At 44.4% G+C, this 24,210-nt stretch overlaps 7 protein-coding genes across 7 annotated transcripts; 3 read left to right on the top strand and 4 right to left on the bottom strand.

Moving 5' to 3' along the window:
* Positions 1 to 495: 495 nt before the first annotated feature.
* On the top strand, positions 496 to 1,433 carry DFJ58DRAFT_786310 (uncharacterized protein). The gene is made up of 5 exons (XM_041390077.1): positions 496 to 748; positions 780 to 823; positions 948 to 1,047; positions 1,096 to 1,204; positions 1,236 to 1,433. Exons 1-5 carry the CDS (start codon positions 550 to 552, stop codon positions 1,306 to 1,308), a joined length of 525 nt encoding a protein of 174 aa, XP_041244300.1. The 5' UTR covers positions 496 to 549; the 3' UTR covers positions 1,309 to 1,433.
* A 5,112-nt stretch (positions 1,434 to 6,545) lies between these two features.
* On the bottom strand, positions 6,546 to 6,844 carry DFJ58DRAFT_623165 (uncharacterized protein; the record flags this gene model as incomplete). Its single annotated transcript, XM_041381062.1, has 2 exons — positions 6,546 to 6,718; positions 6,766 to 6,844. Coding segments are annotated over 2 exons (252 nt in total), but the record flags the coding sequence as incomplete, so codon positions are not given.
* Positions 6,845 to 11,870: 5,026 nt separating this feature from the next.
* Positions 11,871 to 12,536, top strand: DFJ58DRAFT_841157 (uncharacterized protein; the record flags this gene model as incomplete). Its single annotated transcript, XM_041392677.1, has 2 exons — positions 11,871 to 12,342; positions 12,376 to 12,536. The coding sequence occupies 2 exons, from the start codon at positions 11,871 to 11,873 to the stop codon at positions 12,534 to 12,536; spliced, it is 633 nt and encodes a 210-aa protein (XP_041244298.1).
* A 2,051-nt stretch (positions 12,537 to 14,587) lies between these two features.
* On the top strand, positions 14,588 to 16,060 carry DFJ58DRAFT_727569 (uncharacterized protein; the record flags this gene model as incomplete). Its single annotated transcript, XM_041385493.1, has 4 exons — positions 14,588 to 14,677; positions 14,726 to 14,985; positions 15,836 to 15,863; positions 15,914 to 16,060. 4 exons carry the CDS (start codon positions 14,588 to 14,590, stop codon positions 16,058 to 16,060), a joined length of 525 nt encoding a protein of 174 aa, XP_041244297.1.
* A 1,762-nt stretch (positions 16,061 to 17,822) lies between these two features.
* DFJ58DRAFT_841156 (uncharacterized protein) lies at positions 17,823 to 19,038 on the bottom strand (the record flags this gene model as incomplete). The annotated part of the gene is made up of 7 exons (XM_041392676.1): positions 17,823 to 17,997; positions 18,250 to 18,341; positions 18,391 to 18,565; positions 18,616 to 18,637; positions 18,684 to 18,776; positions 18,849 to 18,953; positions 19,017 to 19,038. The coding sequence occupies 7 exons, from the start codon at positions 19,036 to 19,038 to the stop codon at positions 17,823 to 17,825; spliced, it is 684 nt and encodes a 227-aa protein (XP_041244296.1).
* Positions 19,039 to 19,164: 126 nt separating this feature from the next.
* On the bottom strand, positions 19,165 to 19,702 carry DFJ58DRAFT_841155 (uncharacterized protein; the record flags this gene model as incomplete). The annotated part of the gene is made up of 2 exons (XM_041392675.1): positions 19,165 to 19,398; positions 19,448 to 19,702. The coding sequence occupies 2 exons, from the start codon at positions 19,700 to 19,702 to the stop codon at positions 19,165 to 19,167; spliced, it is 489 nt and encodes a 162-aa protein (XP_041244295.1).
* A 928-nt stretch (positions 19,703 to 20,630) lies between these two features.
* On the bottom strand, positions 20,631 to 23,783 carry DFJ58DRAFT_841154 (uncharacterized protein; the record flags this gene model as incomplete). The annotated part of the gene is made up of 9 exons (XM_041392674.1): positions 20,631 to 20,941; positions 21,004 to 21,867; positions 21,920 to 22,111; positions 22,157 to 22,551; positions 22,610 to 23,064; positions 23,149 to 23,341; positions 23,435 to 23,617; positions 23,649 to 23,665; positions 23,772 to 23,783. 9 exons carry the CDS (start codon positions 23,781 to 23,783, stop codon positions 20,631 to 20,633), a joined length of 2,622 nt encoding a protein of 873 aa, XP_041244294.1.
* Positions 23,784 to 24,210: the final 427 nt, after the last annotated feature.

Here is a 24,210-nt window from a genome sequence, read left to right as displayed (position 1 = left end):
GATTTTGTTGAACCAAGAAGAACCCTATCGTTATCCGATCGCGCTTAAGATGTAGAAGTCATAGAAGAACGTCTGAAAAACGACATTTTACAGGAATCAGCAAATTGATATACGTCTAACATCGCTTGTTGGTGACAGCACTAATTCTGTTTGACCAGGTATGGGGGGCCTAATATTAACTCACAATGAATTGCGTGAGCAATACAATATTTTCCTTCCATCGGATGTTGAGTGTCAACTGTTACAGCTGCCGAGACCGGGGACGGTGCCGTTTTGCCTACCTGGACCCATGTTGACAAGGTCAACGTAAGAACATTACGAGAACTCTGGGACGAAATGCGTGCAGATGGATGGAATGTAGAGGTACGCTTTCGTTGGTTTTTCATTTATTCTCCTGAATTCAAGTTTCATCTTATACTCTCTTCCTTGTAGTATCACCGGTATGTTGTTTATGCGTCCTGGCGCCAGGGTCACATCGTTGATCTATTACTTCAGTATCCCTATATCCCCTGACCGTCCCATTGAAGTGAGCACGTCATATTTGTAACTATGGTTTACCGCTTACACCACCTAGGACAACTACCTAGATGCGTACCTATACGTGTTATCAAAAACACAGATCCGGTACGAAGTGCTCTTGTATTTTCCTGCGGTATGGGTGCCGTTCGAAGTACATTCGCCATGGTCGCTGCCGTGATCGTCAGGAGAAAGATGCTGCTTGCTATAGGTTTAGAAGATCCATACCCGAGTAGGTCATCTTTCTTGAGCAATTTGGGTAGCGGATCCTATAAGATGGGATAACGGCAGCCCGGGCATCAGTACGGTGAGTTCACAATTTTTTCTTGATACAAATCCCTTGACATACTTTTGTCAGCCTACAAATCAGGTATGGAGCCCGTACGTCATTCGATTACGCCCGAGTGCTGATGAACTTGGTATTTCCTAAGGCGGCCACTGATATCAAGCTGGCTCAAGCGCTGGAAAATGCCAGTGCACAACAGGACCAAAATAAGTCACTTCTAAGATTGACCTATGTATTACAGCGACGTACGTATCACCGCGGCCTTATTTCGGAAATCACTTTATCTCTCACAGATCTCCATTCGCAGTCTGTGATTGCCTTGCTCATGGCGCAACCCACACTCTTGGAGAACTTACGCAAAGCGCACCAAGGCAATTATGGAGTGATACTGAGTCTACTCGGGTGTTTTAAATCACGGCTTACAGGCTAAAAGACTGGTCGACCGTGTAATAGATGCATGTAGGTGCATCGTCATGCTTCCTTATGTTTTAGATCTCGTGCCTTAAAATGACATTGTTATGTATTGGGGGTTGGCCGCTAACCATGTCTTGATTCCCTAGGTGATCATGTCCCTAATCTTCGGGAAGACGTCTTCACCTACAGGGTCGAATATTCACTCACAACGGCCGATAATGACGAAAGCAAACGAGAAGATCTTTTATCCAAGGCTCGGAGTGCGCTGGAGAAATACTACGTGGTTTGTTGTGACTATATTGTTTAATAACGGCTACCAGATACCCGCTAGTTTCTTCATGATCACCTTCGCGAGTTATGTTGATTCTGTTGATGACTTTGAGATGACCTTTTTGGATTGGCTAAATGTAAGCTATTCTCTATAATTGATGAAATATTTCCCAATCGCTGCATTAAAGTCTTTGTTAGGCGAGAACAGTAATTTCAGTGGTTTGAGCATTGAACCCATGAAGCTCAATGTGTGTAACACTGAATCTACCAGCAAGTATATTCATTGTTTTGGCTAATATCACAGATCTCATTGACAGTCACTTGCAGAAATGAGAATTTGATCAGGGTGTGAAAAGACAACAAAACCAGTATGTAGTGTTGTTGGCAGAATGAAATATTTTTCCAGGCAGCAATTGCTGGCAGTAGGTTGAGGGTGGTTGGCAGAAGTCAGCAGAACTATGATAGCCTGGCATTTATTCCTACTAACAAACAATAAAAGTTACAGCTATTTTCATATTGATAGACCAGAATCTGGAAAACTCACTTAGCTGCTTTTGTTTGTTGTTGGAGCGACACCAAACAGAGGCGCGCACGCTAGCTACTTTTGTAAATCTCTAACCTAACTTGGACTTGTGGGGCTTGTGTGGCACTGTGGGGCAGTGACAAGACCCTGGAATCATACCACATGCACTGACCTGCAACCAGCCGCACATGGTGGTGGTTATTACCAACTGCAGGTGACCTTGTCAAGAAAATGAAGCCCTCGCCGTGCAAGACACTGCAATGTTGTCGAAGGTAAGTTTTGGTCATCATAAAATGAGCTCCACTTAGTTTCTGCAACCCTAGCATTCTAGCGAGATCGCTGTCTCTTCGTCTCCGTCAAAAACAATGGTTTTCAATCATCTGACAATGTTGATCCATCTGGACACATACTCAGGTTGTCTGTGGTATATAATCCTGCTAGTGAGGGGTGAGTTGCTGCATCAATCATCTTCAACATGTCTGACTTGAACCCTAGTTCTCCAAGCCAGAGTCCTTTCATTAATGAGGGCCAATGCGATGTGGGTACCACAACCTGGCAGGCACATATAAGAAAAGTGCTCAGCCAGTATAAGTGAGTCTCAGCTCTGCCTAGCTGCTATACTTGCAGAATGCAAGAACGTTCGACCCTAAAGGGGAAGCAAGGAAAGCAAGGATCCACAGAATGATGCTGAACAACCCTGGTGAATAGCGGTGGAAGCACGAGAAATGCGCTGCAGGCGCGTGCGGGAAAGCGAAGTGCGAAAGTGTGCGGAGCATGGGAAGGTAGTGCAAGCAGTGCACAGGTGTAAAAGATGTATACTGAGACTGATATGAGGAAAAGCACGGATCTAGACGGATACTGACAGTGCCACTAGCTATAGACTGATGCTAGGGCCTCAAGATGATGATGGACACATGCATTGCATGGAACTAACTGGTGATAGATACTGAGTGGTAGGAAGCTAAGGTGGAATAGTTTTGTGTAAAACGAACATGAAAGTATGTAAGTTCTACCTAAGCGCTCTCCCAGGGCTCGGAGCCAAATAGGGAGCGCTCTAAGTATATAAATGAGGTAAAGTGATGTAAAGTAAGGGTCCATGATGAAATAGGAAGTGTAATATGCCAAATATGGTCAGATAATGAAAGGGACATACTGAGGGACTGGTTGGACGATGGATGGATGCTCCTGGATGATGTGCGATGCAGTGCGCTTAAGCGCGAGAAAGCGCGCAAGGCGCGCGCGCGGGAATGCTGCGCATTGTGCGGGAAAGTATTGCGCCTATGGCGCGTTTTGCGGGAAAGTGGTGCGCTCTATAGGGAAGTCATAGTGGATGATGGTGCGAGTTGTGCCATGAAGGCCAGTTGTCAGAATTCGTAAAATGAGCCCATATGTGCCTGCAGAAATGCGAGTCTCTACAGCGAGGTCCTTGAACGTCACTATCCCTGCGCTGGTTATTGGTTCAATATGCTTCTGATGCATCCTTTCATTCATGGTCCTCCGAGTCAGCATATGCAGACTCAATTCCAAGGCCCTGCTGGCATGCCTCCGTCTTTGCTCCAAGACATGCTACTATGTAATCCTGCCAGTGATATGGTCCATCGAGAGTCAGCCACTGCACCATCAACTCAACAGCCACACTACCCTGGCGCAAATATGGTGGTTTGTAAGTACATCCACTGTGTCATTGCACAACTAGATAATATCTAACTTTGTGTATTGCCAGCTATCACGAACATTGATATCTCTGTACCATTAAATACTGGAGTTGTAGGTGGACATGTCAGCCATGTCCAAATCTGCCTTCCTGTCGATGTTACATTTGAAGACTTTTTTTCACACATTTGTGCAAAGATGAACCTTGACTCAGTGAATGCTGAACTCGGGTACAAGTTTCACAATGATCGAGTCCGAGATGCCCCTCATCAGCTCTCCAATGAACAACAGCTTCGAGAGGCATTCAAGCAGGGCTGTGATCTCATCAAACGAGCTCGAAGTTGGCGAGTAGTTCTTGAAATACATAACCTGGTAAGAGAATACTTAGTGATTGAATATTGCTTACTGACTAGTACACTATTAGAAACCAGCTCGTCAAGCACCCTCTGCCACTCGTTCTCATCAGGATGAAGTTGTCAATGATAATCAAGACCCTCCGACCTGCATGAGCTTTGCTGCCGAGTTGCGAGAGCTCAAGAATAAGCTCAACTGTGAGAAGCATGGCAAATTCTGCTATATCAATCCTATTAGTGGTGACCATGAAGCTCAAGATATCTATAACCTCACCCTCTGGGCGAAAAAGATAGTAAGTGATAGAAACTTGTAACAGTGACATTTGACTGACATGTATTTGAAGTTCTTGGCAGAGGCTACCTATGATAAACCCCCGGAGATGGCTGCCTTTGACCATGTTCCGAAGAAACATCAATTATCTTCAGCAAATGGCCCATCTGCTACTAGTGCAACTCCTACTCTTCTGGTCATTCATGTCCATATTCCACCTGTTACTAAGGAGGCTCTTGGTGATACTGGTGGCCGCCGTCGAGTCAATACTTCCCGGTGTGAAAGAGAAATAGCGACTAGGCTCATTAGAAACTAGCACTACTTATCCAAATAGGTGCGAGTGTAGTATTCAACCCAAGAGGACTGCTATTGAAGCAACTCCCTTCTAATATGCAAGGGTAGCAATAGCGTGAAGGACTAATAACCTATAGCAACCTAAGACCAAAAACTGATGAGTAGCGCTATAGCAATCAGCGACAAGTGAGTTCCAACAGAGGAACGTGCATATAAGTGAGACGCGCTATGCAAGTTGTTTTAAGCGATAGCGCTATGTGACGTCCAACTAGCGACAGCGAGAAGAAATCAAAGGGAGTGAAAGCGAGGAGTAAGGTAAGACAGTGCAAGTGAAATGCCTGATAGCAACTAGATTATAGCTCGACTACCAATAGCGATCCTGATGTTGTGACAGTCAAACTTAAGAGGGAACTTTAGCGACACGCACTTAAAGCAAGTCAAGCGACACGCGATCAAAGAGATTGGCAAGAGTGGAATCGATTGCACCAAGACTAGGATATAGCGACTAAAGTGACTCTGACACCAGCAAAGGTCTGGGGAAGGGAAGTACTGTACTGTATGTGCGATGGGTCATTTTATCATACTGTGTAAAAATTCGGGAATGCGTAGGCGAGAATAGTAGCGACACTGGCGAGGGCACAATGTAGCAACAGGTAATAAAACATGCAGCGCAGTGGGACATGAGGATACATGTAATAAGACCTGTGACTGATCAGTAGCGACATTTAAGGAATATCAACGCACCAGTGGAGGTAGGTGGACATAGGCAGGACATGGGAGGACGGAATACCTAGGCGTCGGACTGGACAGCACGCTATGGGAGAAAGGTGGTTCCAAAGCGGATAGCTTGGGAGCTGAATAGCGCTGGTGACTAGCGGCTTACTCTTTTCCTCTAGACAAGGAAAAATATGCCTATGACACTCATACATGCCTAGCACTGGTATGATTGTCACACCGGGGTTTTGCAACGACTTTCCTTTGCCATGACAAGGATGATGAATTTATCACCTACCCTCCCATCACTGACGTCCTTCGTGAAATGGATGTCATGATGCCACTTTTGCATATGTCCCAATATGAGGATGATCTCCTCAATCATGGGGTCGCATATGTCAATAGCGTGATTGGCCTATTGGATGAGTTTTTTTGTTTATGTTGTTGGTATGCCCATGGGTGTCATTCAGTCATCCCTGAAAGTCACTCATCAACTCATTCGACACGCCAGGAAGGGCAAAGGAAGGGCCACTAACAATGATGATAAAGAGAACTATAGTGCCAGTGCTGCTGTGAGCAAATAATTTTAACAGTTTATGAAAGATTTAAAATATCTAAATTTCCTTTGTATAGTCTCTAAGGATCTAAATTTATTTAGTATATTAGGTTTCCTGCCGATTATCCATTATAATATCTAAACCATTTTTTACCAATATACCACATTTATAATTTAGGTTAATACATTTAATTTAGTATTTAATTTAGTATTAAATGGTACATATTTTTTAAATTGTGTTGAAATTTGAACGAAGGTCAAACATTTGAAGCCTTGATTTGTAGTTGTCAAGTAGTACTTGTGGTCGTACGAAATATTGTATTCTCATCATGATCACGTACTAGCTGTAATTGTACATTATCAATCACATCAAGTATCCACTGTCTGCAAACCATCCTCAAACTTTTTCCTCTGTCATAGATGCAAACACTGCTTCCCACAGCAGGCTATAAGGATCACAGGTCATTTTGCCTGTTAATTCACCTCTGGCATAGTTATGGTTCCGCCTTATCCAAGCTTTGAGGGCCGAAAAGGCTTCTTCGATAGGGTTGAAGTCAGGAGAATAAGGTGGCAGATAAATGAGGCACATCCCCCTGAAAAAAGATCAATGGTCAATGACACTACTCGAACAGTGACATTGGGATAACATACCTTCGCCAGATCATCTCTTCAAGATACGCCAACTTGTGTATGCTAGCATTGTCCATCACGATAACGGAGTTCTTCTGAGGGTATTGGTTCATATTGTCAAGCAAACCCTCTATGAATTCATTGAATGTCGCTGCAGTATATGAATGATCTTGGATATCAAGATGTAAGACGCCGTCTAGTGAGATAGCAGGAAGAATAGAATATCTGAAAAGACAAACTACTGTCAAGATGCCCTCATTAGCAAAATTTCGACATGCCTTTGACCCCGAATGAAATAATCGCGCCGATGAGCACACACTCCTGTCATTGACCATGCATTTGGGCACTTAGTGGTAATTCGGTTACAGGCAGATTCATCTATGAAGATGAGCTAGTCAGGACGGAGATTTTCAGCAATAAAATTTCATATTGGTTGCGTTTGTCTTCATTACGCTCAATTGCAGCTCAAGTCACCTGTATGATACTGTTATAATTTATATGCACAAGCATATTTTACATACATGCTTGTGAGTCAATCCATGCCTATGTAGTGTTCATTTGATGGTGGCAAGGGACACCTCAATATCCCTCACCTCCCATAGAGCACTTTGTAGTTCAGATAGAAATATGTCAGGAGTGTGCTTGACACGTGAAATAAGGTACTGTCACAGTTAGGTATCAAATTCAAAATACTTTTGTGCCTTCACTTACTGCAACGTCCTGTGCTGTAAGTAGACGAGGACGACCACTTTCCAGAGGCTTTCAAACGACAGAGCCTGTGAGTTGCGAGAGCCAAAGAACTTGATTGACTGTTTGATGGCTGGATCCTGTCACTTGCGCTATGGTCTTCGATGTCATGCCATGTGTGGACATAACAACCCACTGCTGCTTCACAGCATCTGGTATATGTCACCAGTTTCTGTGCATCATGATGATGGTCGGCAGTTGTTGTAGTGCTAGTATTCCACAAGCAAGTTACAAAAGTAGCTAGTGTGTGTGCCTCTGTTTGGTGTCACTCCAATAACAAACAAAAGCGGCTAAGTGAGTTTTCCAGATTCTGGTCTATCAATATGAAAATAGCTGTAAACATATGTTTGAATGTATCCAAGTGTGCAAGTTTGCAATTATCATGGCCCAAAAGTCCAAGGGCTGTCCTGTCCAAAAACTTGTGTCTGACAGCTTTGTTCTTGGGGAGAAAGTCAAAAATAACTCAAACCACTACTTTTTCACATGTAACTCTCAACATACATTGAGGGCTGTGACAACAACTACCTCAAACATTTAATTAACCAAAAAACATGCCCAAATGCTCCTAATCACACCCATGCAGAAGTTTATAGCTACCTTACTATAAAGAAAGGCAATCAAGACCTTCTATTCCCACCTATCACAGAAGCAGAAGCTTCTTCCAAGTTGACCAGTCATTCTCAGGTCAAACTGGCATGGAATCACAAAAGCAAAAGAATCTTCTTGGGTATGTAGATCTCCCTCATAGACTGGAGTGAGCTAGACAGGGTTGACAAAGGTATCATGCCAACTGGCTTTGTTGAAGAGATTGATGTACTCAATTGGGGCTCAGAGAGTGCATCAGGGTGGAATATCTGCACTTTTGATATCAGAATGTATAGCCTCAATGTAGTGGTCAAAATTATTTTTGCTATAGTAGTCTGGTAGAACCCTAGTTGAAAAGAGCCAAAAGTGCTCACAATATATTTTGCCAACTTCCAGTGCCATTCTCCCAATTGCCATTCTGCTATTTTGCCAATTGCCATGAGGCCAATTTCTTTCTGCCCCCTACACCACCAGTATGTAATCAGAGGTGGCAACTTATGCAAATCATGAGGTGACAGTAGTGGGAAGTACATACCTATTGTGTGGTTTAATCTGATGTAGGAACACTAGCTATTGCAGAGCCTGAATATATATTACTAGCACTATTCTGATGACTGAATTATATCTGGTTTGTAGGTCTGCATATCTGATTTTGGTCTGAATACAAAGCTACCATATGTCCATATGCTTCTGTTGGAGTCAGATGCAGTCAGTCATAGTACAAGTGCAAGTGTCAACACTAGGGAATAGCAAGGGTATCCACAACCCATGTGGGTTGTGGATGTGGGTACCCCTGGGGTATGGGTGGGGTCTGTACTTTGGGTACCCATACCCCTACCCACACCCTTGCAATGGGTTTGTAAGCAAATGTCTCATTTTGAAACTCTGAATAAGCTAGTATTACACATTTGTATTGAATCTTAAACTCTAAACCTAAACACAGCACTCTTCTAATCATCACAGCATGCAACCCACATTTTTCTCAGGCACTGCCAAGTATATTACAAAACTAATGGACAAAGCTAAAGCTGCACTAGATGAGAAGTGGGAAAGCTCATCAAACAAATAAAAGAATAATGAAAGTGCTACTAGTAGCACACAGTCAAAAAGGCCAAGTTAAACCAAGCACATGGTAACAATGTTGAAAAAGCACCTCCTAAAGACCATGGAGACCCTGCATTACATCATGATGATGATGCTATTGTCATCAGTGATGACAAGAGAGGAGTGGGTATGAATACTGACAAGGATGAAGTGAGCATGGACAAGGAAGAGAGTGCAGAGGATGAACTCAGTAAGGTCAATTTCACTAGTCTAAGTAATACAAGTTAAAGAATGGTTAATGAAGGAATGGAATTCACTGATCTACATATTTTTTGACCCTACGCCTGCTATAGTCCATTGATGGTTGGCATGCACATTCCTTCAATTGCATGGCCAAGAGATGCAAGGTTAGAATTTGATGCTTTCTTGACAAAAAAGATGCATGATCCATGGAAAATATGTGGAAACATGTCAAATCCTGCTGGGGTGAAGATGTATTGCAAGCTGCTGATGAAGCTGGGAATGCAGATGAGGTCCTGACCAAGATCATTGCAGGTTTCATCAGGAAAAACTGTATCTGTATATAGAAGACCCTCCTCTATATAGCCTCCATAGTATGCCATAACTCCATATAGTCTATGACCAGCTATAAGAGTATATAGACCACTGTAGAAATCATGTAATTCTATAGATTACCATAAAGTTTGGCATAGGGAAAGTGTCAAAATGCACAATCTCATCAAGTCTTTCAACAAAAAGTATCCATGATTTTGAAGTATTTTGCTTATATCTCACTAGGATCTTATCCTATTGATAATATGAGACCATAGATAGACTCTCCTTGACAAGGGCTATGACTTTGGTTTTCATCGTAAAAGTTCCCACAGTCAAGTTGCTTTCTTGAACCCTTCAATTTCGAGTATTTTGCTTATAATTCACTAGGATCTTAACCTATTAATGTCATGAGACTATGGATAGAATTTCCTTGACAAGGGCTACAATTTGGTTTTCATCAGAAAAGCTCCCACGGTCAAGGTGCTTTCTTGAACTGTCCACTTTCAAGTATTTTGCTTATAGTGAGTTAGACATCTTAATCTATTGATACCATTAGACTATGGATAGACTCTCCTTGACAAGGGCTACAACTTTGGTTTTCATTGGAAAAAGTTCCCATGGTCAAGTAAGCAAAAGTGCGAAAATTCACTTACTATCATTGGGCCAGAGTTGCAAAATGCCTCGTAGCACACACAACAACACATCTTAAGTCCCCCACTCTTGGATATAGGAGCTTTCAACATATATTCATAGTACAGTATTTTTGTTTTATAAAAATAAAGATGAGGAACACATATGGCTTCAAATCTATTATTTCGAAGTTATCTTTTTTCATGTAGAATAGTCAGGCAAAAGCAAAATTCACAACCGAAAAATGATTTTTTTTTTCTTCTGCACACACTTTATGCCTACCCTCACCTTCTGAGCATTTTTCCAGTGAGAATGAAGCACAGTTGCTGTTATTATCGACAATGCAAGCATCAATGTCAGAGAATGATCAAGCGTGACGGCTTGGAGCGGAGAACCAATTTTGAGTGCGGCAGTGTACGGCTGCAAAACTTTCAATGACAACTTGAGACTGCTCGGGTACTCAATAGTGCTGTTGCATGCCAGCGTGTCATGCTCATGTCTTCAGAACAAAAGCTCAGAAACTCAATGAAGAGTGAGAGAAAAAATTCAGGATGTCTGTGCTATTCTTCTTGCTTCTCCTTCTCCAAATATTTGTACTGCTGCCAAGGAGCATAATGTTTCATATCACACACTTTGATGGCACTATCTTGGTCTCACTCAGCCCTGCTACAAAGCTTATGGACACCAACAGCTCTTGTCCCCTGCATCGGAATCTGTGCTTGTTGACTGGATCAAGCACCTTAGCTCCATGGGGCATCCACTCAGCAAATGGACAATCCAGATCAAAGCTGCAGTGCTTTCTGGAAAAAGCCACATGAAAAGTGGATCAGGGGCTTTCTTCGCCCGGCATCCTGACATCACTCTGGGAAAGCTGTCTGCATTGGATCCAAATTGTTGCCAGAGTTTCAACCACACCAATGTCAAGCATCATTTTGAGCTTCTTAAGAAAGTCATTGAGGAAAAGGAAATTCCTTGGGAAAATGTCTACAATATGGACGAGAAAGGGTGTCAAAGAGGGGGTGGCTGGAAGACATCTCCAGAGAAGTATTTTGTGCCTCAGGGTAGATATCCAAAGTACAAAGCTCAAAGTGCAAACCTTGAGCTCATCACAGTCATTGAATGTATATCTGCAGATGGTGCGAGCATCACTCCAGGGTTTGTATTTTCCGGAAAGTCATATCACAAAAGTTGGTTCCAGGCACATCCAAACATTTGGTATGTCTATGTTTCACCACTTCGAAAAAAGTCTGAATTTTATCTCAGTGTTGCAACATCACCAAATGGGTGGACGGATGACTTTATCTGTATGAAATGGTTTGAAGACTTGTTCATTCCTCAGGCAACAGCAAGAAATAACTCCAGGAAGCCAATACTTCTTATCTACGATGGTCATGGTTCCCACATCACAAAAGAAATGTGCGAGCTGGCTGTGTGACATAATATTGAGTTGTTTTGTCTACCACCTCATACAACACATGAGCTACAGCCCCTCGATGTTGGAGTTTTTGGCCCTCTCCAGCGAGCGTGGTACAAGCGCTGTGAGGATGTGTTTGATGAAACTAGTGATGAAATTCCCAGACAGGACTTCATCAATCAATATATGGCAGCTCAGGCCCAGGCATTTACAGAAGAAACAATTACAAAGGCATGGAAGAACAGCGGCATACATGCACTCAATCCCCACATCTTGACTGACAAGGACTTCGCCCCAAGTATGGTCACATCAACAGAAGCACATGTCCCACCCTCATTCCCCATCCAACCTAGCCAGCTTCATCTATATCAAGATATCTTACCTTGTGACGACACAGTCGAGGCCGGCGACATTGATGCTGGTGGATGAATCGGAGTCCAATAGTGATGGGTTGGGCAGTGAGAGTGAGTCAGGAACCTCTGACAGCAGTTCAGAGTCGAGTGACAAGAGTGAAGAGTCAGAGACAGATAAGGATAGGGATGATGAAGATCAGCACTCACATGTCCAAACTTGCACTTCACCACCTTCCGACTCATCCGACCAACCATCAATGCAGGCCCAGCTTGCCATGCTGGAGGTAAAAGTCAAATCCTTGGAGTTTGAGCTGCATTCTGCCAAAGCTCACTGTGCAATGGCGCTGAGCAAGGTGGGCTTGATGAAGAAACAACTCAATAAGTGGCAAAAAAAGACACAGGCAAGGAATATCAATGCACGATGGTTGACGTCTGCGGAGGGACTGCAGCAGTGTGAGGAACAGGATGTGGCGAGGGAGGCCAAGGCTCAGAAGAAAGCAGAAGCGGCGGCACAGAAAGCATCGAGGCAGGCGAGTAGGCTGGTTTGACAGGCTATGCAGGGATCAGACATCCGTTTCATCACCGGCGCTCTTTCCACGAAAAGCAAGGAAAACCTCATCAACATCGTGAATCAGCTGAAGATCGAGACAACAGGCACCAAGGCTGAGTTGTTGAAGGCCATCAGAGAGTACTTTGATTCTCATACCAATCTCAAAAATGATGTGTGATTCGAGGGTCTCTTTAACGGCCATTCACACGGATGAAGCGGCCACTCCAAGTTGCCAATATCACGGAGAATGAGGAAAACATTCCTCCACCAACAAACCATCAATGCATCAATCCATTGTTCCCCCCCCCCCACCCCCCCAATCGACTCTGCATCTTTTGTGTCACATAATAGGTTATACCTGCCAATGCAATTTAATTTGAGCAACTACCCATCTTCTAGTACAATACCACCACCACTTTATCCACAAGCATCTTACTCATACTATAGTCACCCATAAATATTCTTTACCATATATTTTACATACTGTACACCAATATTCCTCCCATAGAATGATTCCCTGCAGCCACAATCAATGTTTTTACTCTAAATTCAAGACTTGTATTTTGCATTGCACCATTTGCCATTGGACTAGGGTAGACGCAGAAGAAAGCAGACTCTATGAGGATAGGTGTTGTGATGCTACTCTACAAACAGAGCTGACTGTGTAAGTCAGTGGCTGACTAAGCTAAGGAAATCGCCTCTGGGCTATGAGTCTACTATCAGCTTGAGAGACTGCCTCTTAGTCTATGCCTTGGGACCCCTGGTCCACCGTGGCGAAGTTCAGTTTTGCAAAACTGACACTGTGACACAGTGTGACACCTGTGCCAACTTGCCTGTGAGAAAATTTGCAACTCTCTACTGTTTCTAAAATTTTGCGTTGGCATCCCTCTGGCAGCATCGTTTGAACACTTTTTCAGTTCTTCTGTCAGCTGGAGCTCTCCCATGACACACATAGCTACAGGTCTGTATAATTATTTTGTTTTAATGTGTAGCAAACAACGAGATATGAAAATGTGGTTGTCAGATTTTGCAACTCTGGCCCAACGATAGTAGTCAAAATTCACCAAGTCTTGTGATGTGGCTTTGTTTGGTGCAGCTTATATAAGCAAAAGTGCGGTCAACCACAATCTTTTCCTGTCTTTTTCCTTCCTTTCTCTCACTGTCTCTTCCTTCCCTCCTTCTCATTCTCCTTCCACTCAATAATTTTCGCATTTCTGACTACCTGGTAAGTCTTTCTTTTGCTTTCTCTCTTCTTTTCCTTCCCTCTCTGACCCTCTCCTTCTAGCTCCGCATTTTTGACTATTTGGTAAGTCTTTCTCTCTTCTTCCTTCCCTCCTTCCACTCAATAATTTTCGCATTTTCGACTATTTGGCAAGTCTTTTTCTTTTCTTCTCCTTCCCTCTCTGACCCTCTCATTGTTCTAGCTCCGCTTTTTGACTATTTGGTATGTCTTTCTTTCTCTCTTCTTCTCCTCCCCTCTCTGACTCTTTCCTTCTCTAGCTCTCTTCCCTCCTTCCCCTCAATAACTGGCAAGTCTTTATTGTGTTTCCACCTTCCCTCTCTAATTCTTCTTTCTAGCTCTCTTGCCTCTTCCTCCTGTGATTTTCGCATTTTTGCCTCCTTGGTAGTTAGTAGTTTACATGTGTTGTAGTAGTTACTTGAAATATAATTTGAAATTTTCGCTTTATTGGGTTTTGAGAGCTACAAAGGCAACAAATATGAACCAAGATAGCTTGAAATGGGTTTGATGTTGGTCATCTATATAGCAAGATATAGTTATCATAGTACTGTATAACACTATAGCACACTATGTATTGCTATAACTAGCCTACACAATTGGGCACTTGGTTATACGAGCTATAGCTCTATGGCCCCTATATAGCACCTTATAGCACTTTATAGTGCTATAGATGGCTATATATCCATATCACATTTCCTGATGTTTCTGAAAGATAGATCAATTACAACTGCATTCAAACAAAAAGGTAAGGGGAAGGTCACTTACTCGCATCACCAGAATACCCAGACAGGGACAAGGTATGATAACATTGAGATAGAGAGTTTTTGGGGCTGATATAGTTGCATTCAGAGCCAAACTTGTTTGCAAACCACCATGCCCTCATAGCATTCTCGGCGCGTCTTGAATGAAAAGGTGTACCTCTAACTTTACTATTAGACATTATTGAGGTGCTGAGAGTAAGTACTTGACTCACCAAGTTAGAGAAGGACATGGTGCCAAGACATTATCAGTCCCACACAGGTAAGGAGCTTACAGCAGCCTTCAAACAAGTGCTGAAAGATTATGGAGTAACAAGGAAGGTCAGTACACAATCACTGTGTATACTCACAGGACTCACCAAATGATAGATTCTTGTTGTCACATGCAATAATGTGGCCAACAATATTGTGATACTTGAAGAGATGACAATCACACTCTCCAATTTTAGTGGTATGGCAGCCCACACAAGGTGCTTCTTGCATACCATCAACCTTGTGGCAAAATCTCTCCTTCAACAGTTTGATGCACCAAAGAGCCATGACCACAAGAAGCATGTCCTGAATGTTGATGGTGAAGACAGTGAGGATGAGGGTGGTGAAGCTGACATTGATGATGATGACATCAATGGGTTTGTCGATGAAACTGATTTGTTGACACATGATGCATGCAAGAGCCTGTAACAGAACATTTGTCCAGTCACGCTGGTACTTGTTAAGGTCTGTACATTAGAATAAATAAAAACATACCTTAACAAACATATCACACAGCTTCAGAAGCTTGCATTCAAGGTCATTCACTCCTCCTGCCCACATGGCACAACATCCTTCAAGAACAGTTAAGGCCAGTTACCAACATCCCATGAGATGTGGCAACATGCTAGAATTCAATGTTTGACATGCTTGCATGTCTCAAAACACTGAAAAGCAGTTAACATGATTATACAGTAAAGAGATCTGGGTTTGAGAGGTCTCAGCTGTTGGATCATGAGTGGTTAATAGTAGACCAGCTATGAGATATTCTGAAGGTGCATAACATGTAGCTGTAGCTCATTGTTTACTAATGAACCAAAATGGAACCCTAATCAGATTCTCAAAGATGCAACAATGTTCTTCTCATGGTCAACACCTGATCTCCCTACCATCATTCCACAAAGGATTTAATTGACGAAAAGCTCACCATGTATTCTAAGAATGTTAATTATCAGCCATCAATTCATGCTGCTATTGGACTTGCTAAAAAAACACTGGATCACTACCACCAACTCATGGACCATTCTGAAGTGTACCACATTACTATAGGTAAGTCCTCTACTTGCATTTCAAGTAGTCTTACTCACTATCATTCAGTGCTTCACCCATGCAATAAACTTGTGTATTTCAAGAATGTGGGGTGGGAGGATGAGTGAATTCACTTGTGAGGGATGAGTTTAGACACTCATACTTAGTCACACCAGATGCTAACTCCAACACTGATGAAAGGGACTTGATTGGATCTTCTCAACCCATGGTGAGTTATTATATGGTATAACTTAACTTGTATGCTAACTATGATGACAGGATAATATCTTTGACAACATACCTGCACTAGCACCTCCAAAACTGACCAACCTTGGCAATGAACTTAACCACCATCTTAATGCTGATGTGGAACATGTTGATGATCCCCTCATAAGGTGGCATGAGTGCCATGCAACCTTTCCTTGACTCTCCTGCATGGCATTAGATTATCTGACTATTCCTGGCGCACACAGACCTTTTTGTTTTTTGGTGAAACTAACATCTAAATTTTGACTAAAGCTACCTCAGTCAACATAGAGCAGCTTTTCAGCTGTGGATGGCTCATTCTTTCACATGTCCATTCTTGCTTGAATATGCAATCGACTTGTATGCTGTGACAATCATTCTGGTGCTTGGCAGTTATACCTGCATAAATTTCAGATAGGTGGACCAAAGCTAGCCCTCATATCATTCACTACTCACCTATCAGCAGTCTTCACTTCTTTCGAGCCCATTCAGTCACATTGCATGTATTATACATGCAGCAAATGTTGAAAATATGCTGTTCCACACAGGCCAGCAGACGTCGGCCAACCAAATATCTATGTCTGTGTTTAACATTCGGCCGGTGGGCTCATGGAGTGATGGTTTTAACAGCTGGGCCCATGCATTGGGATGCTCGACATTAACATATTGGCTGAGGGCCAGTAAAATCGGTGGTGTGATATTGTCAGCTGGGCCCACACACTATAGCTACTGTGTGTACCAATCGGCCGATGGCAAGTGTCTCATCTGGCCGATGACAGGGGTGAAGCATATATGTTCCTGTGCGGATTGGTCTGGCAATTGTGGGTATGATGCCATCATATGGGCTGAGAGACATGAACAGGTATTCATGTTCTCGGCCGATGTGATTGCATCAGATATGCAGTTTCGTCAGGCCCATACGTTTGCATCAGTTTCATCGGCCGATCTGATAGCATCAGGTATTCAGTATTCTCGGCCCATGTGATAACATCAGGCAGTTGCATTGACCGACCTGATGGCATCAGGTATTCAGTATTCTCAGGCCCATGTGATAACATCAGGCAGTTGCATCAGCCGACCTGATGGCATCAGGTATACCTTTCTGTTGGCCCATACGATAATGTCAGGCATTCAGTTTCGTTGGCCCATACGTTTTCATCAGTGCCATCAGGCCGACCTGATGGCATCAGAAATTCATTTCCATCGGCCCATATGATAACATCAGGCATTCAGTTTCATTGGCCCATACGTTTTCATCAGTGCCATCGGCCGACCTAATGGCATCAGGAATTCATTTCCATTGGCCCATACGATAACATCAGGCATTCAGTTTCGTCAGCCCATACGTTTTCATCTCGGCCCATACATTTTCATCAGTACCATCAGCCGACTTGATGGTATAAGGAATTCATTTCCGCCGGCCCATACGATAATATCAGGCATTTAGTATATTCGGCCAACATGATAGTATCAGGTCTATCGGCCAATATGATGGCATCAAGTATTTGTTTTGTTGGCCCATATGATAATATCAGGCATCCAGTATACTCGGCCGACATGATGGTATCAGGTCTTTCGGCCGACATGAGGGCATCATGTATGTATTAATAGCTGACACCATCATGTCGGCTGATGGTACTGATGCAAATTTGTGGGCCAATGAAACTGAATACATGATGTTGTCATATGGGCCGACGAAAGGTATACCTGATGCCATCAGGTCGGCTGATGAAACTGCATACCTGACATTATCATATGGGCCAAGAATACTGAATACCTGATGCTATCAGGTCGACCGACAAAACTGATGTTATCATATGGGCCAATATGTAACTGAATACATGATGCTATAGGATGGACCGGTTGGTTGGTCGGTCACCAAATAAAACCATCGGTTATTATCATACTATCACTGCGCTATGTAAGCTGAGACAGAAACATATTAGTCTACACCCATGTAAGTTGCGTACGATGGCTGAGGTGTCCCCACAAAATTCTGAAGGCTGTCATGTATGAACCAAGCCCACACAATGTGATCGCCGGTGTATGTGACACCATGCCTGACAAAGTGGCCAGAGCAGCCGACCATAGCGCCCGAGTTATATTGCAACCGAATACTGAGGTTAGATAATGTCATGAGCCAAACCCTTCAGGAGTAGAACTTGGATCTCGGTGAAGAGGACATTGTCTGTTGCAAATTACAGGCTGCACAATTAAACACCAAGGCCCAAAATTGCAGGCAAGTGCTCATATCACTGAGGCAACATTCCACTGCCCATCAGGCAAGTTTGATATGTGTAGTGACCGACACCCAATACAACTTTGGATGCATCATCCTAAGAGCAGCTGAGGCCAGTAGTGCTGCGCACTGCATAGAGATCATAATCTCAGGACCACCTTTCCCTTTCAGGGCGGCCGACACCTCGGGGGTGAATCCATCGGCTGGTGGTAATCCATGTGGCTAAAAGTTCGACATAAGCATTAGCATTCGGGTGGAGAAGCAGACTGACCTCCCGGCCTTGCATGAACCAACAAGGGGCTAAATTGATACATCCTGGGGTCAATTGGCGTTGGTCACTGGCATGAAAATTACCAGGGAATGTTCTCCACTGGGTGTCCAGACCACTGGTCATGCTTTTCATCCAGAAGGGACCCCATACCAATTGTAGCGTCTTCCATCTCGGCCTGTGAAGTCGGCGAATCAGTCGGCCGATGGGTCATAATAATCAGCTCACTTGATCCACGGGCTAATGGCATCTGGAAGGTACCACAAGATAATATGACTGGCTGAGTCCAAAATGACCGAGGGCTTCTCCAGCAAATGTTCTGGCCCACAAGGGAATCTTCATGTGTTGCAACCATCCCAGTAGAGCGTTTATGGAGGGCCTCATTGTACCTAATCATATCAAGGTCAAGTTGGACTGAAATGAGTCAGGCAACGACCGAGCAAATGGTAGGAATGGCCTACTTGGGTTTGAATAGACATCGGCGAGCACCCGGGCCAGATGCTGACAAGCAAGCATGGTTGGCACATCAATTGTCAAGGGAGGCGAGATTGACTGTGCATTTCCAGCTACATTGCAATCAAACAGCTGTTTCACAAACTCGCTAGCAATGCATGTGGTATACAACGCACAGTCGGCTGGAACTGCAGTCATGACTGGAGAACAAGAAAAATCAGAGACCAATGGCTCATATACACACTGACCAAATCACATTAGGTGATACTATTCATATTTCCAGTATAATACATAATATTACTGGTGCAATAACTAGCAGCTGACTCATGGCCGGCGGGAGATTAAGAGCACTTCCTCCAGCTGATCCATGGGCCCTTCAAGTTCGGACATGGTTATTGCGGCTGCCGCAGCCTTCATGGTCTTCTCCTGCAACATCCTTTCTAATGAATCGCCGAGATGTTGGACACGGGCCTTCACTGCCAGAATTTGATTGAGGAGGGGATTACCTTCCACTTGACCGGTGACTGCAGGGCCGGGCAGAAGCATTGCTCCCATAGGCTACAAATGAGAATCAGTAGCAGTTGAGCATCAAAGAGAAATGACCGACCAGTTGCTCAAAGTGATCTGCCATCATATCCAAGACTTCATTGACATCCAAGGACAGCAAGGCGAATCCCAAGGTATCAAAACGATCCTTCCACCAATCATGAGCATATTTGAGAACTACTCTGTGAGTTGATCTCAGTTCAGGGTCATGAGGGGAACAGTGCGCGAAGAATTCGGCATAGAACTGCTCGCCGGTGATGTTCCTGGTTTGGAGACAGGTGAATCTGCTGATGATGCTGCGGAGGAGGTCGGTCATGGTCAGGTGAGTATTGAGCACCATGCATATGTTGATGTATGGGAAGACAAATGTCTGAAGGTGTCATATACCATATATCCGGTTACAGATCCGATGATCTGGATCTCAGATCTGATCCAGATCCGATGAACATATCCATCGTCCGGTCCACAGATCCGCTTTGATTCTTATTTCATTTCCTGTTCATATAACTCTAACTATCGTTCATCTCCTTTCGGTATTCCTGTACACCGGTATACCGGTTATCCTTTACTTCTGCTTTGCTTACTGATCCGCTATGCTTACTGATCCGCTATGCTTACTGATCCGCTACACTTACGAATCCGCTTTTACTTGTACTTCATTCCCGGTTCATGATTCGTGATCCATCCAACTTACCAATACGCTCCACTTAGACTTTGCTTATACTTTCGTACATAGCCTCGCACCTTTGCTTATTGATCATTCCGTTAGCTATCCGTAGTATATAAACCTTTGTATATGCGCTGTAGTAGATCAGTTCGAATATCATCTTAGATTGCACTCATTCCGTCTGGACTCTGAGTCCCTCCGTTATCCATCCGGACTTGAGTACGCTACTCTTGTCTACTCCGAGACTTAGGATAGATTCCTATAGTCTACATATCCGCCTCTGTCTTCGGACAGTCCTCACCCGTTAGTTTCTAGTCCGGATCCGATCCGGATTGGCCGTTACTCTATACGTTCGATATCCGGAAGTCTTAACGGATCCATTGCAATACTTATCCGTTTCACTAGACGCGATACTTTAGCTCTCTGAAATAAGGGGCAAGACTCGGGAAAGGGGCACAGCGCACGAGCTGAGGCCGAAGCCCTTCGGATCCGATACTACTTGAGTACGGTCTTAACATAAATGCAGAATCACAAGGTTATATATAATTGACTAATCCACTGTGGCCTACTATGGCACTTACCACCACCCGAATGCGGTTGTGGCACTGTAGACCCCGGTCCACTCTGCCACCCTCGCCATCCCCTTTGTCCTTTCAAAGCTATCTTGGGCTTGCTGTGAGAGTTGGAGATAAATTTGAGCCTGGTGGACCGCATAGCACCAATGACCGACCTTCTGGTTTGCATCGGCCTCTTGCATTCGGCCGACCCATCGTTGTGATTTGTGAAGAAAAAAATCAACCACCCATATCATTTCCCGACCGACCAGCAGGAGCTCCTCTGCCCATCTATCACGCAGTGCCAGCGTTCTAAGCCAATGGACACGGTAAACTGTAGTGCAAAAAATATTGACATCGGATAGGTACAGGTACATAGGCAATGAGCATACATACATTCATTCATCCAGTCATTGCTGGTGGAATCTCCTTGAACATCAATGGACCAGAACCACGCCAATGTGCTATTCCTTTGCCCACGAGCATTTGGGTCTGCCACCACCGTAGTAGCCTTTAGGTTGGCCTTCTCCAATGGCCAAAACTTGGCCAGTAAGTCATCGGCGCCGAGGTGAATGAGTTGGCTGCCACATTTGGAGTATATCTGTACATTTAAGTGAAGGATCTTGTCCACCAAGTGCACCCGGGCCCATGCACGAGTTGACCGAGCTTGTGACTTTGCCAACCGGACCGTGGTGCGGAAGAGAACAGCCTTGTTGGCCAAGTTAACCCTGATGGCATGCAATGCGTCATTGGCTTGACCTTCTCTCAATAATATTTCTTGGAGCACCAGGTCGGCGACGCCCCACTCAGCACATCTTTCAATCCCTATGTTCGAGGGCAGTGGAATTACCAGGGTCTCGGGAGTGAACTTGACCAGCATATCATATCGGTCTTCGTCATCCAGCTGATCAGGATTGTCAGATGATGACCCAGCAGAATCCAGTTCTGCAGCATCCAACATCATGGTCATGAGGTCCAACTGATCATATTCATCCAGTTGATCGCCGAGAAATGTCACTGCCACCCTGACGAATTCATCTATTTGACCTTGCATTCTGTCGCGGCGCCGAGCTATCGCCAGCTTCTGAGCATTGGTTGGCCGCCTTCCAAGTTTCTTCACATCAATCAGGAGTGCAACTTGCGCCTCCTCCAGTGTTATTCCAGATGCCAGCCATGTTGCAGCACCTTGATGGATCTCGCCGGCCGGCCATCTCACCTGTCGGGTCAACAGATGCAACTCTTGTTGTTTCCTTGTCGGTGCTTTGCAGATCAACATGAGCATATAGTAAATTGTGATTATATTGCCACAGACCTTTTGTCATTTTAACTTCATATATATCCATGGCGCTGGGATTTTCGAGTTGGTCATCCTGAGCGGTGGCAGCCTCTGCTTCCCATTTGACAAGGGTATCATGATCGGCAGTCTCACTCAATCGGTCAAATGCGTGTTGGCTGTCTCGCACTCCCTGCACAGCCTCCTTGAATTTTTGGCAAAGGAATTTGCCTATCTGTATTTAGATTTGCACTTTGGTCAAACGATCTGGCTCACTCATCCTTATCATCTTCATAAAATTACAGTCATTCATTTGAAAATCCAAACACTCCTTTTGGTGGGGGGTGGACATTCCTCTCGCCGACGGTGATATGATGTTCAAGGGTGCCCACAGGGTCTCCATGATTTTGCCGTCGATCCTGGCAGCACCGGTGATGAAGTTGGATGCATACCATACGTAGCATTTGTCTTGATGGACGTGGACATGCCAGAGACCGATGCCAGGGATTACCTCCATGCCCCATGGAAGGTCAAGATAAGGCGACTCCTCAACCCGCTGGTCGAGATGCTTGTGGTATTGACAGTTGATGTCATAGAACACCAATGCCCGGTCAATCCCATCAGTGTTGTACCCCAGAGCTTGACACAGCGCATAATCCATGTTCATCTGCCTTTGACCAACCAATAAATCAGTTCACATCGGGCAAATGAAGATATTGATCGGCGAACCTTTCCCCCTTTTGAAAGTCCACCATTGAATGAGGTACAAAACACCCATGTCTAGCGCATGCACAACCGCCAATCCCAGTTGCTTCAAGCTTGTGACGTGAAGCGTTCGCCTGATTGACAGCTCGGTGGTTGTTGCAGTCCGACCGATGTACAATATCCTGTGCCTCAGCGAGATGCAGTTTGTATCGGCCATCGCCGACCATAAATCCAAGGCCATCGGTCAATGCCACCTCATCGGTTGGATTCACTGGAAACAGATGCTCGGCCTTGAAGTTGCCATCCATCACCAAGGATCTCGAATATAGCCATGCAGGATCAGACACATTCCTTTCTGCCAAATTGATGTTTACCCCGGGCTGCGGACATGCAGGACAGAACAGTGCAAGCTCCCCTGACTTTGGCTTTTGCTTCTCATGGCCGAACCCATGCCACTTGAGCTGCTTCAGCTGTCTCCACTGCCTGCCCACCCTCATCAATTCTCTGTATCAGTCCTTTTGGCCATTGTGAGTGATGCAATCAAGCACATCAATGTCACTTACTGGAACCAGATGCGGGAATACGCTTGAAGTGATTCGCCTTAATTTGCTATAGTAGTTCATTGCCAACATTCCACATTCCAGGTTATCCAACAGGAAGTTGTCCAACACTGCAAATGTGAACACTGTCTTTGGCAAAGTGAAAGATGCTGGGAAGAGGCCGATTTCAAATAGTTGCATGTTGGGACCAAGTGCACTGGCGCACCGACAGAATCTGATCATTAGGGAGTGGACACCTGATGTATCCACCACCGTAGTCATCCAGGGGTCATTGACCAAAGGTACCCACTAGCCTTCAGCAAAATTGTCTCCTTCATTATCTGTGTCGTACCAATCATCAGTCACTTCTGGGCAAGGCTTTCCCTGGTGACCGAGGTAAATTTCCAGCCCTATCTTGGTCAAGGAAGTGTCCTCAAAGAATCCCCCAGTCCATTGACTGATCCGATGGAATGGCATGCAGCTGTGAACCATCCTACAGCAATGAGTGCAGAAGAGCGGCTCACCCATACAGCCGTGACATCTGTAGACTCCGTCCTTTGGGCAGACAGAGCAAGTCCTGTTGGATGGTGGACCCTCTCGCCAAAGGAGCAAGTCCAAGTAGTCCTTGGTCTTGTACTGCCACTCACGTAGATAGTCATTTTGACTCTTGATACTCAGTGTCAGAAAATGAGACCAGTTGAATGAATGATGAGCTTGCCATTGACTTGCAAAGTCTACAAGGCTCCAAGTTGATTACTCCGAGATCATGGTGCTCATAGTCACCCTCGGCGTGATGTCCTCTGGTGGATCCTTGCTTGCTAGGCGATTTCCTGGGTGATGAATTAACGGAAGATGTTTTATTGTAATGTTTAGCTTTGACAAATTGTCCTGTATCTCCTCAAGAAGTTCTTTTGTGCTCCCATCTAACCAACAAGGATGTCTTCGGCAGACTCCAGGCCTTTGGCTTTGACTTGACCATGTAACACAGATGTGCTGTTGTTGTGTGGATGAGTTGTTTTAAACAATATGCTTAGACTATTGGACGGTTTGGTGCTTACATGTGACTGTCAGATGCAATGCATCCGT

This window comes from Suillus subalutaceus (genome assembly GCF_016647625.1).
Source record: "Suillus subalutaceus strain FC151 chromosome Unknown DFJ58scaffold_48, whole genome shotgun sequence".
In the NCBI taxonomy this organism is placed as follows: domain Eukaryota; kingdom Fungi; phylum Basidiomycota; class Agaricomycetes; order Boletales; family Suillaceae; genus Suillus; species Suillus subalutaceus.
The sequence above is the reverse complement of the archived record's forward strand: the minus strand, read 5'-3'. Positions and strand labels throughout refer to the sequence as shown.

What these genes read in the sequence shown, in the direction of transcription:
- DFJ58DRAFT_786310 (XM_041390077.1), top strand. Translation starts at nt 550, where the DNA reads ATGGTTTACCGCTTACACCACCTAGGACAACTACCTAGATGCGTACCT. An exon ending in GCAGCCCGGGCATCAGTACG is followed by an intron (nt 824 to 947) that starts GTGAGTTCACAA and finishes GTATTTCCTAAG; the next exon opens with GCGGCCACTGATATCAAGCT. An exon ending in GTGATACTGAGTCTACTCGG is followed by an intron (nt 1,205 to 1,235) that starts GTGTTTTAAATC and finishes ACAGGCTAAAAG; the next exon opens with ACTGGTCGACCGTGTAATAG.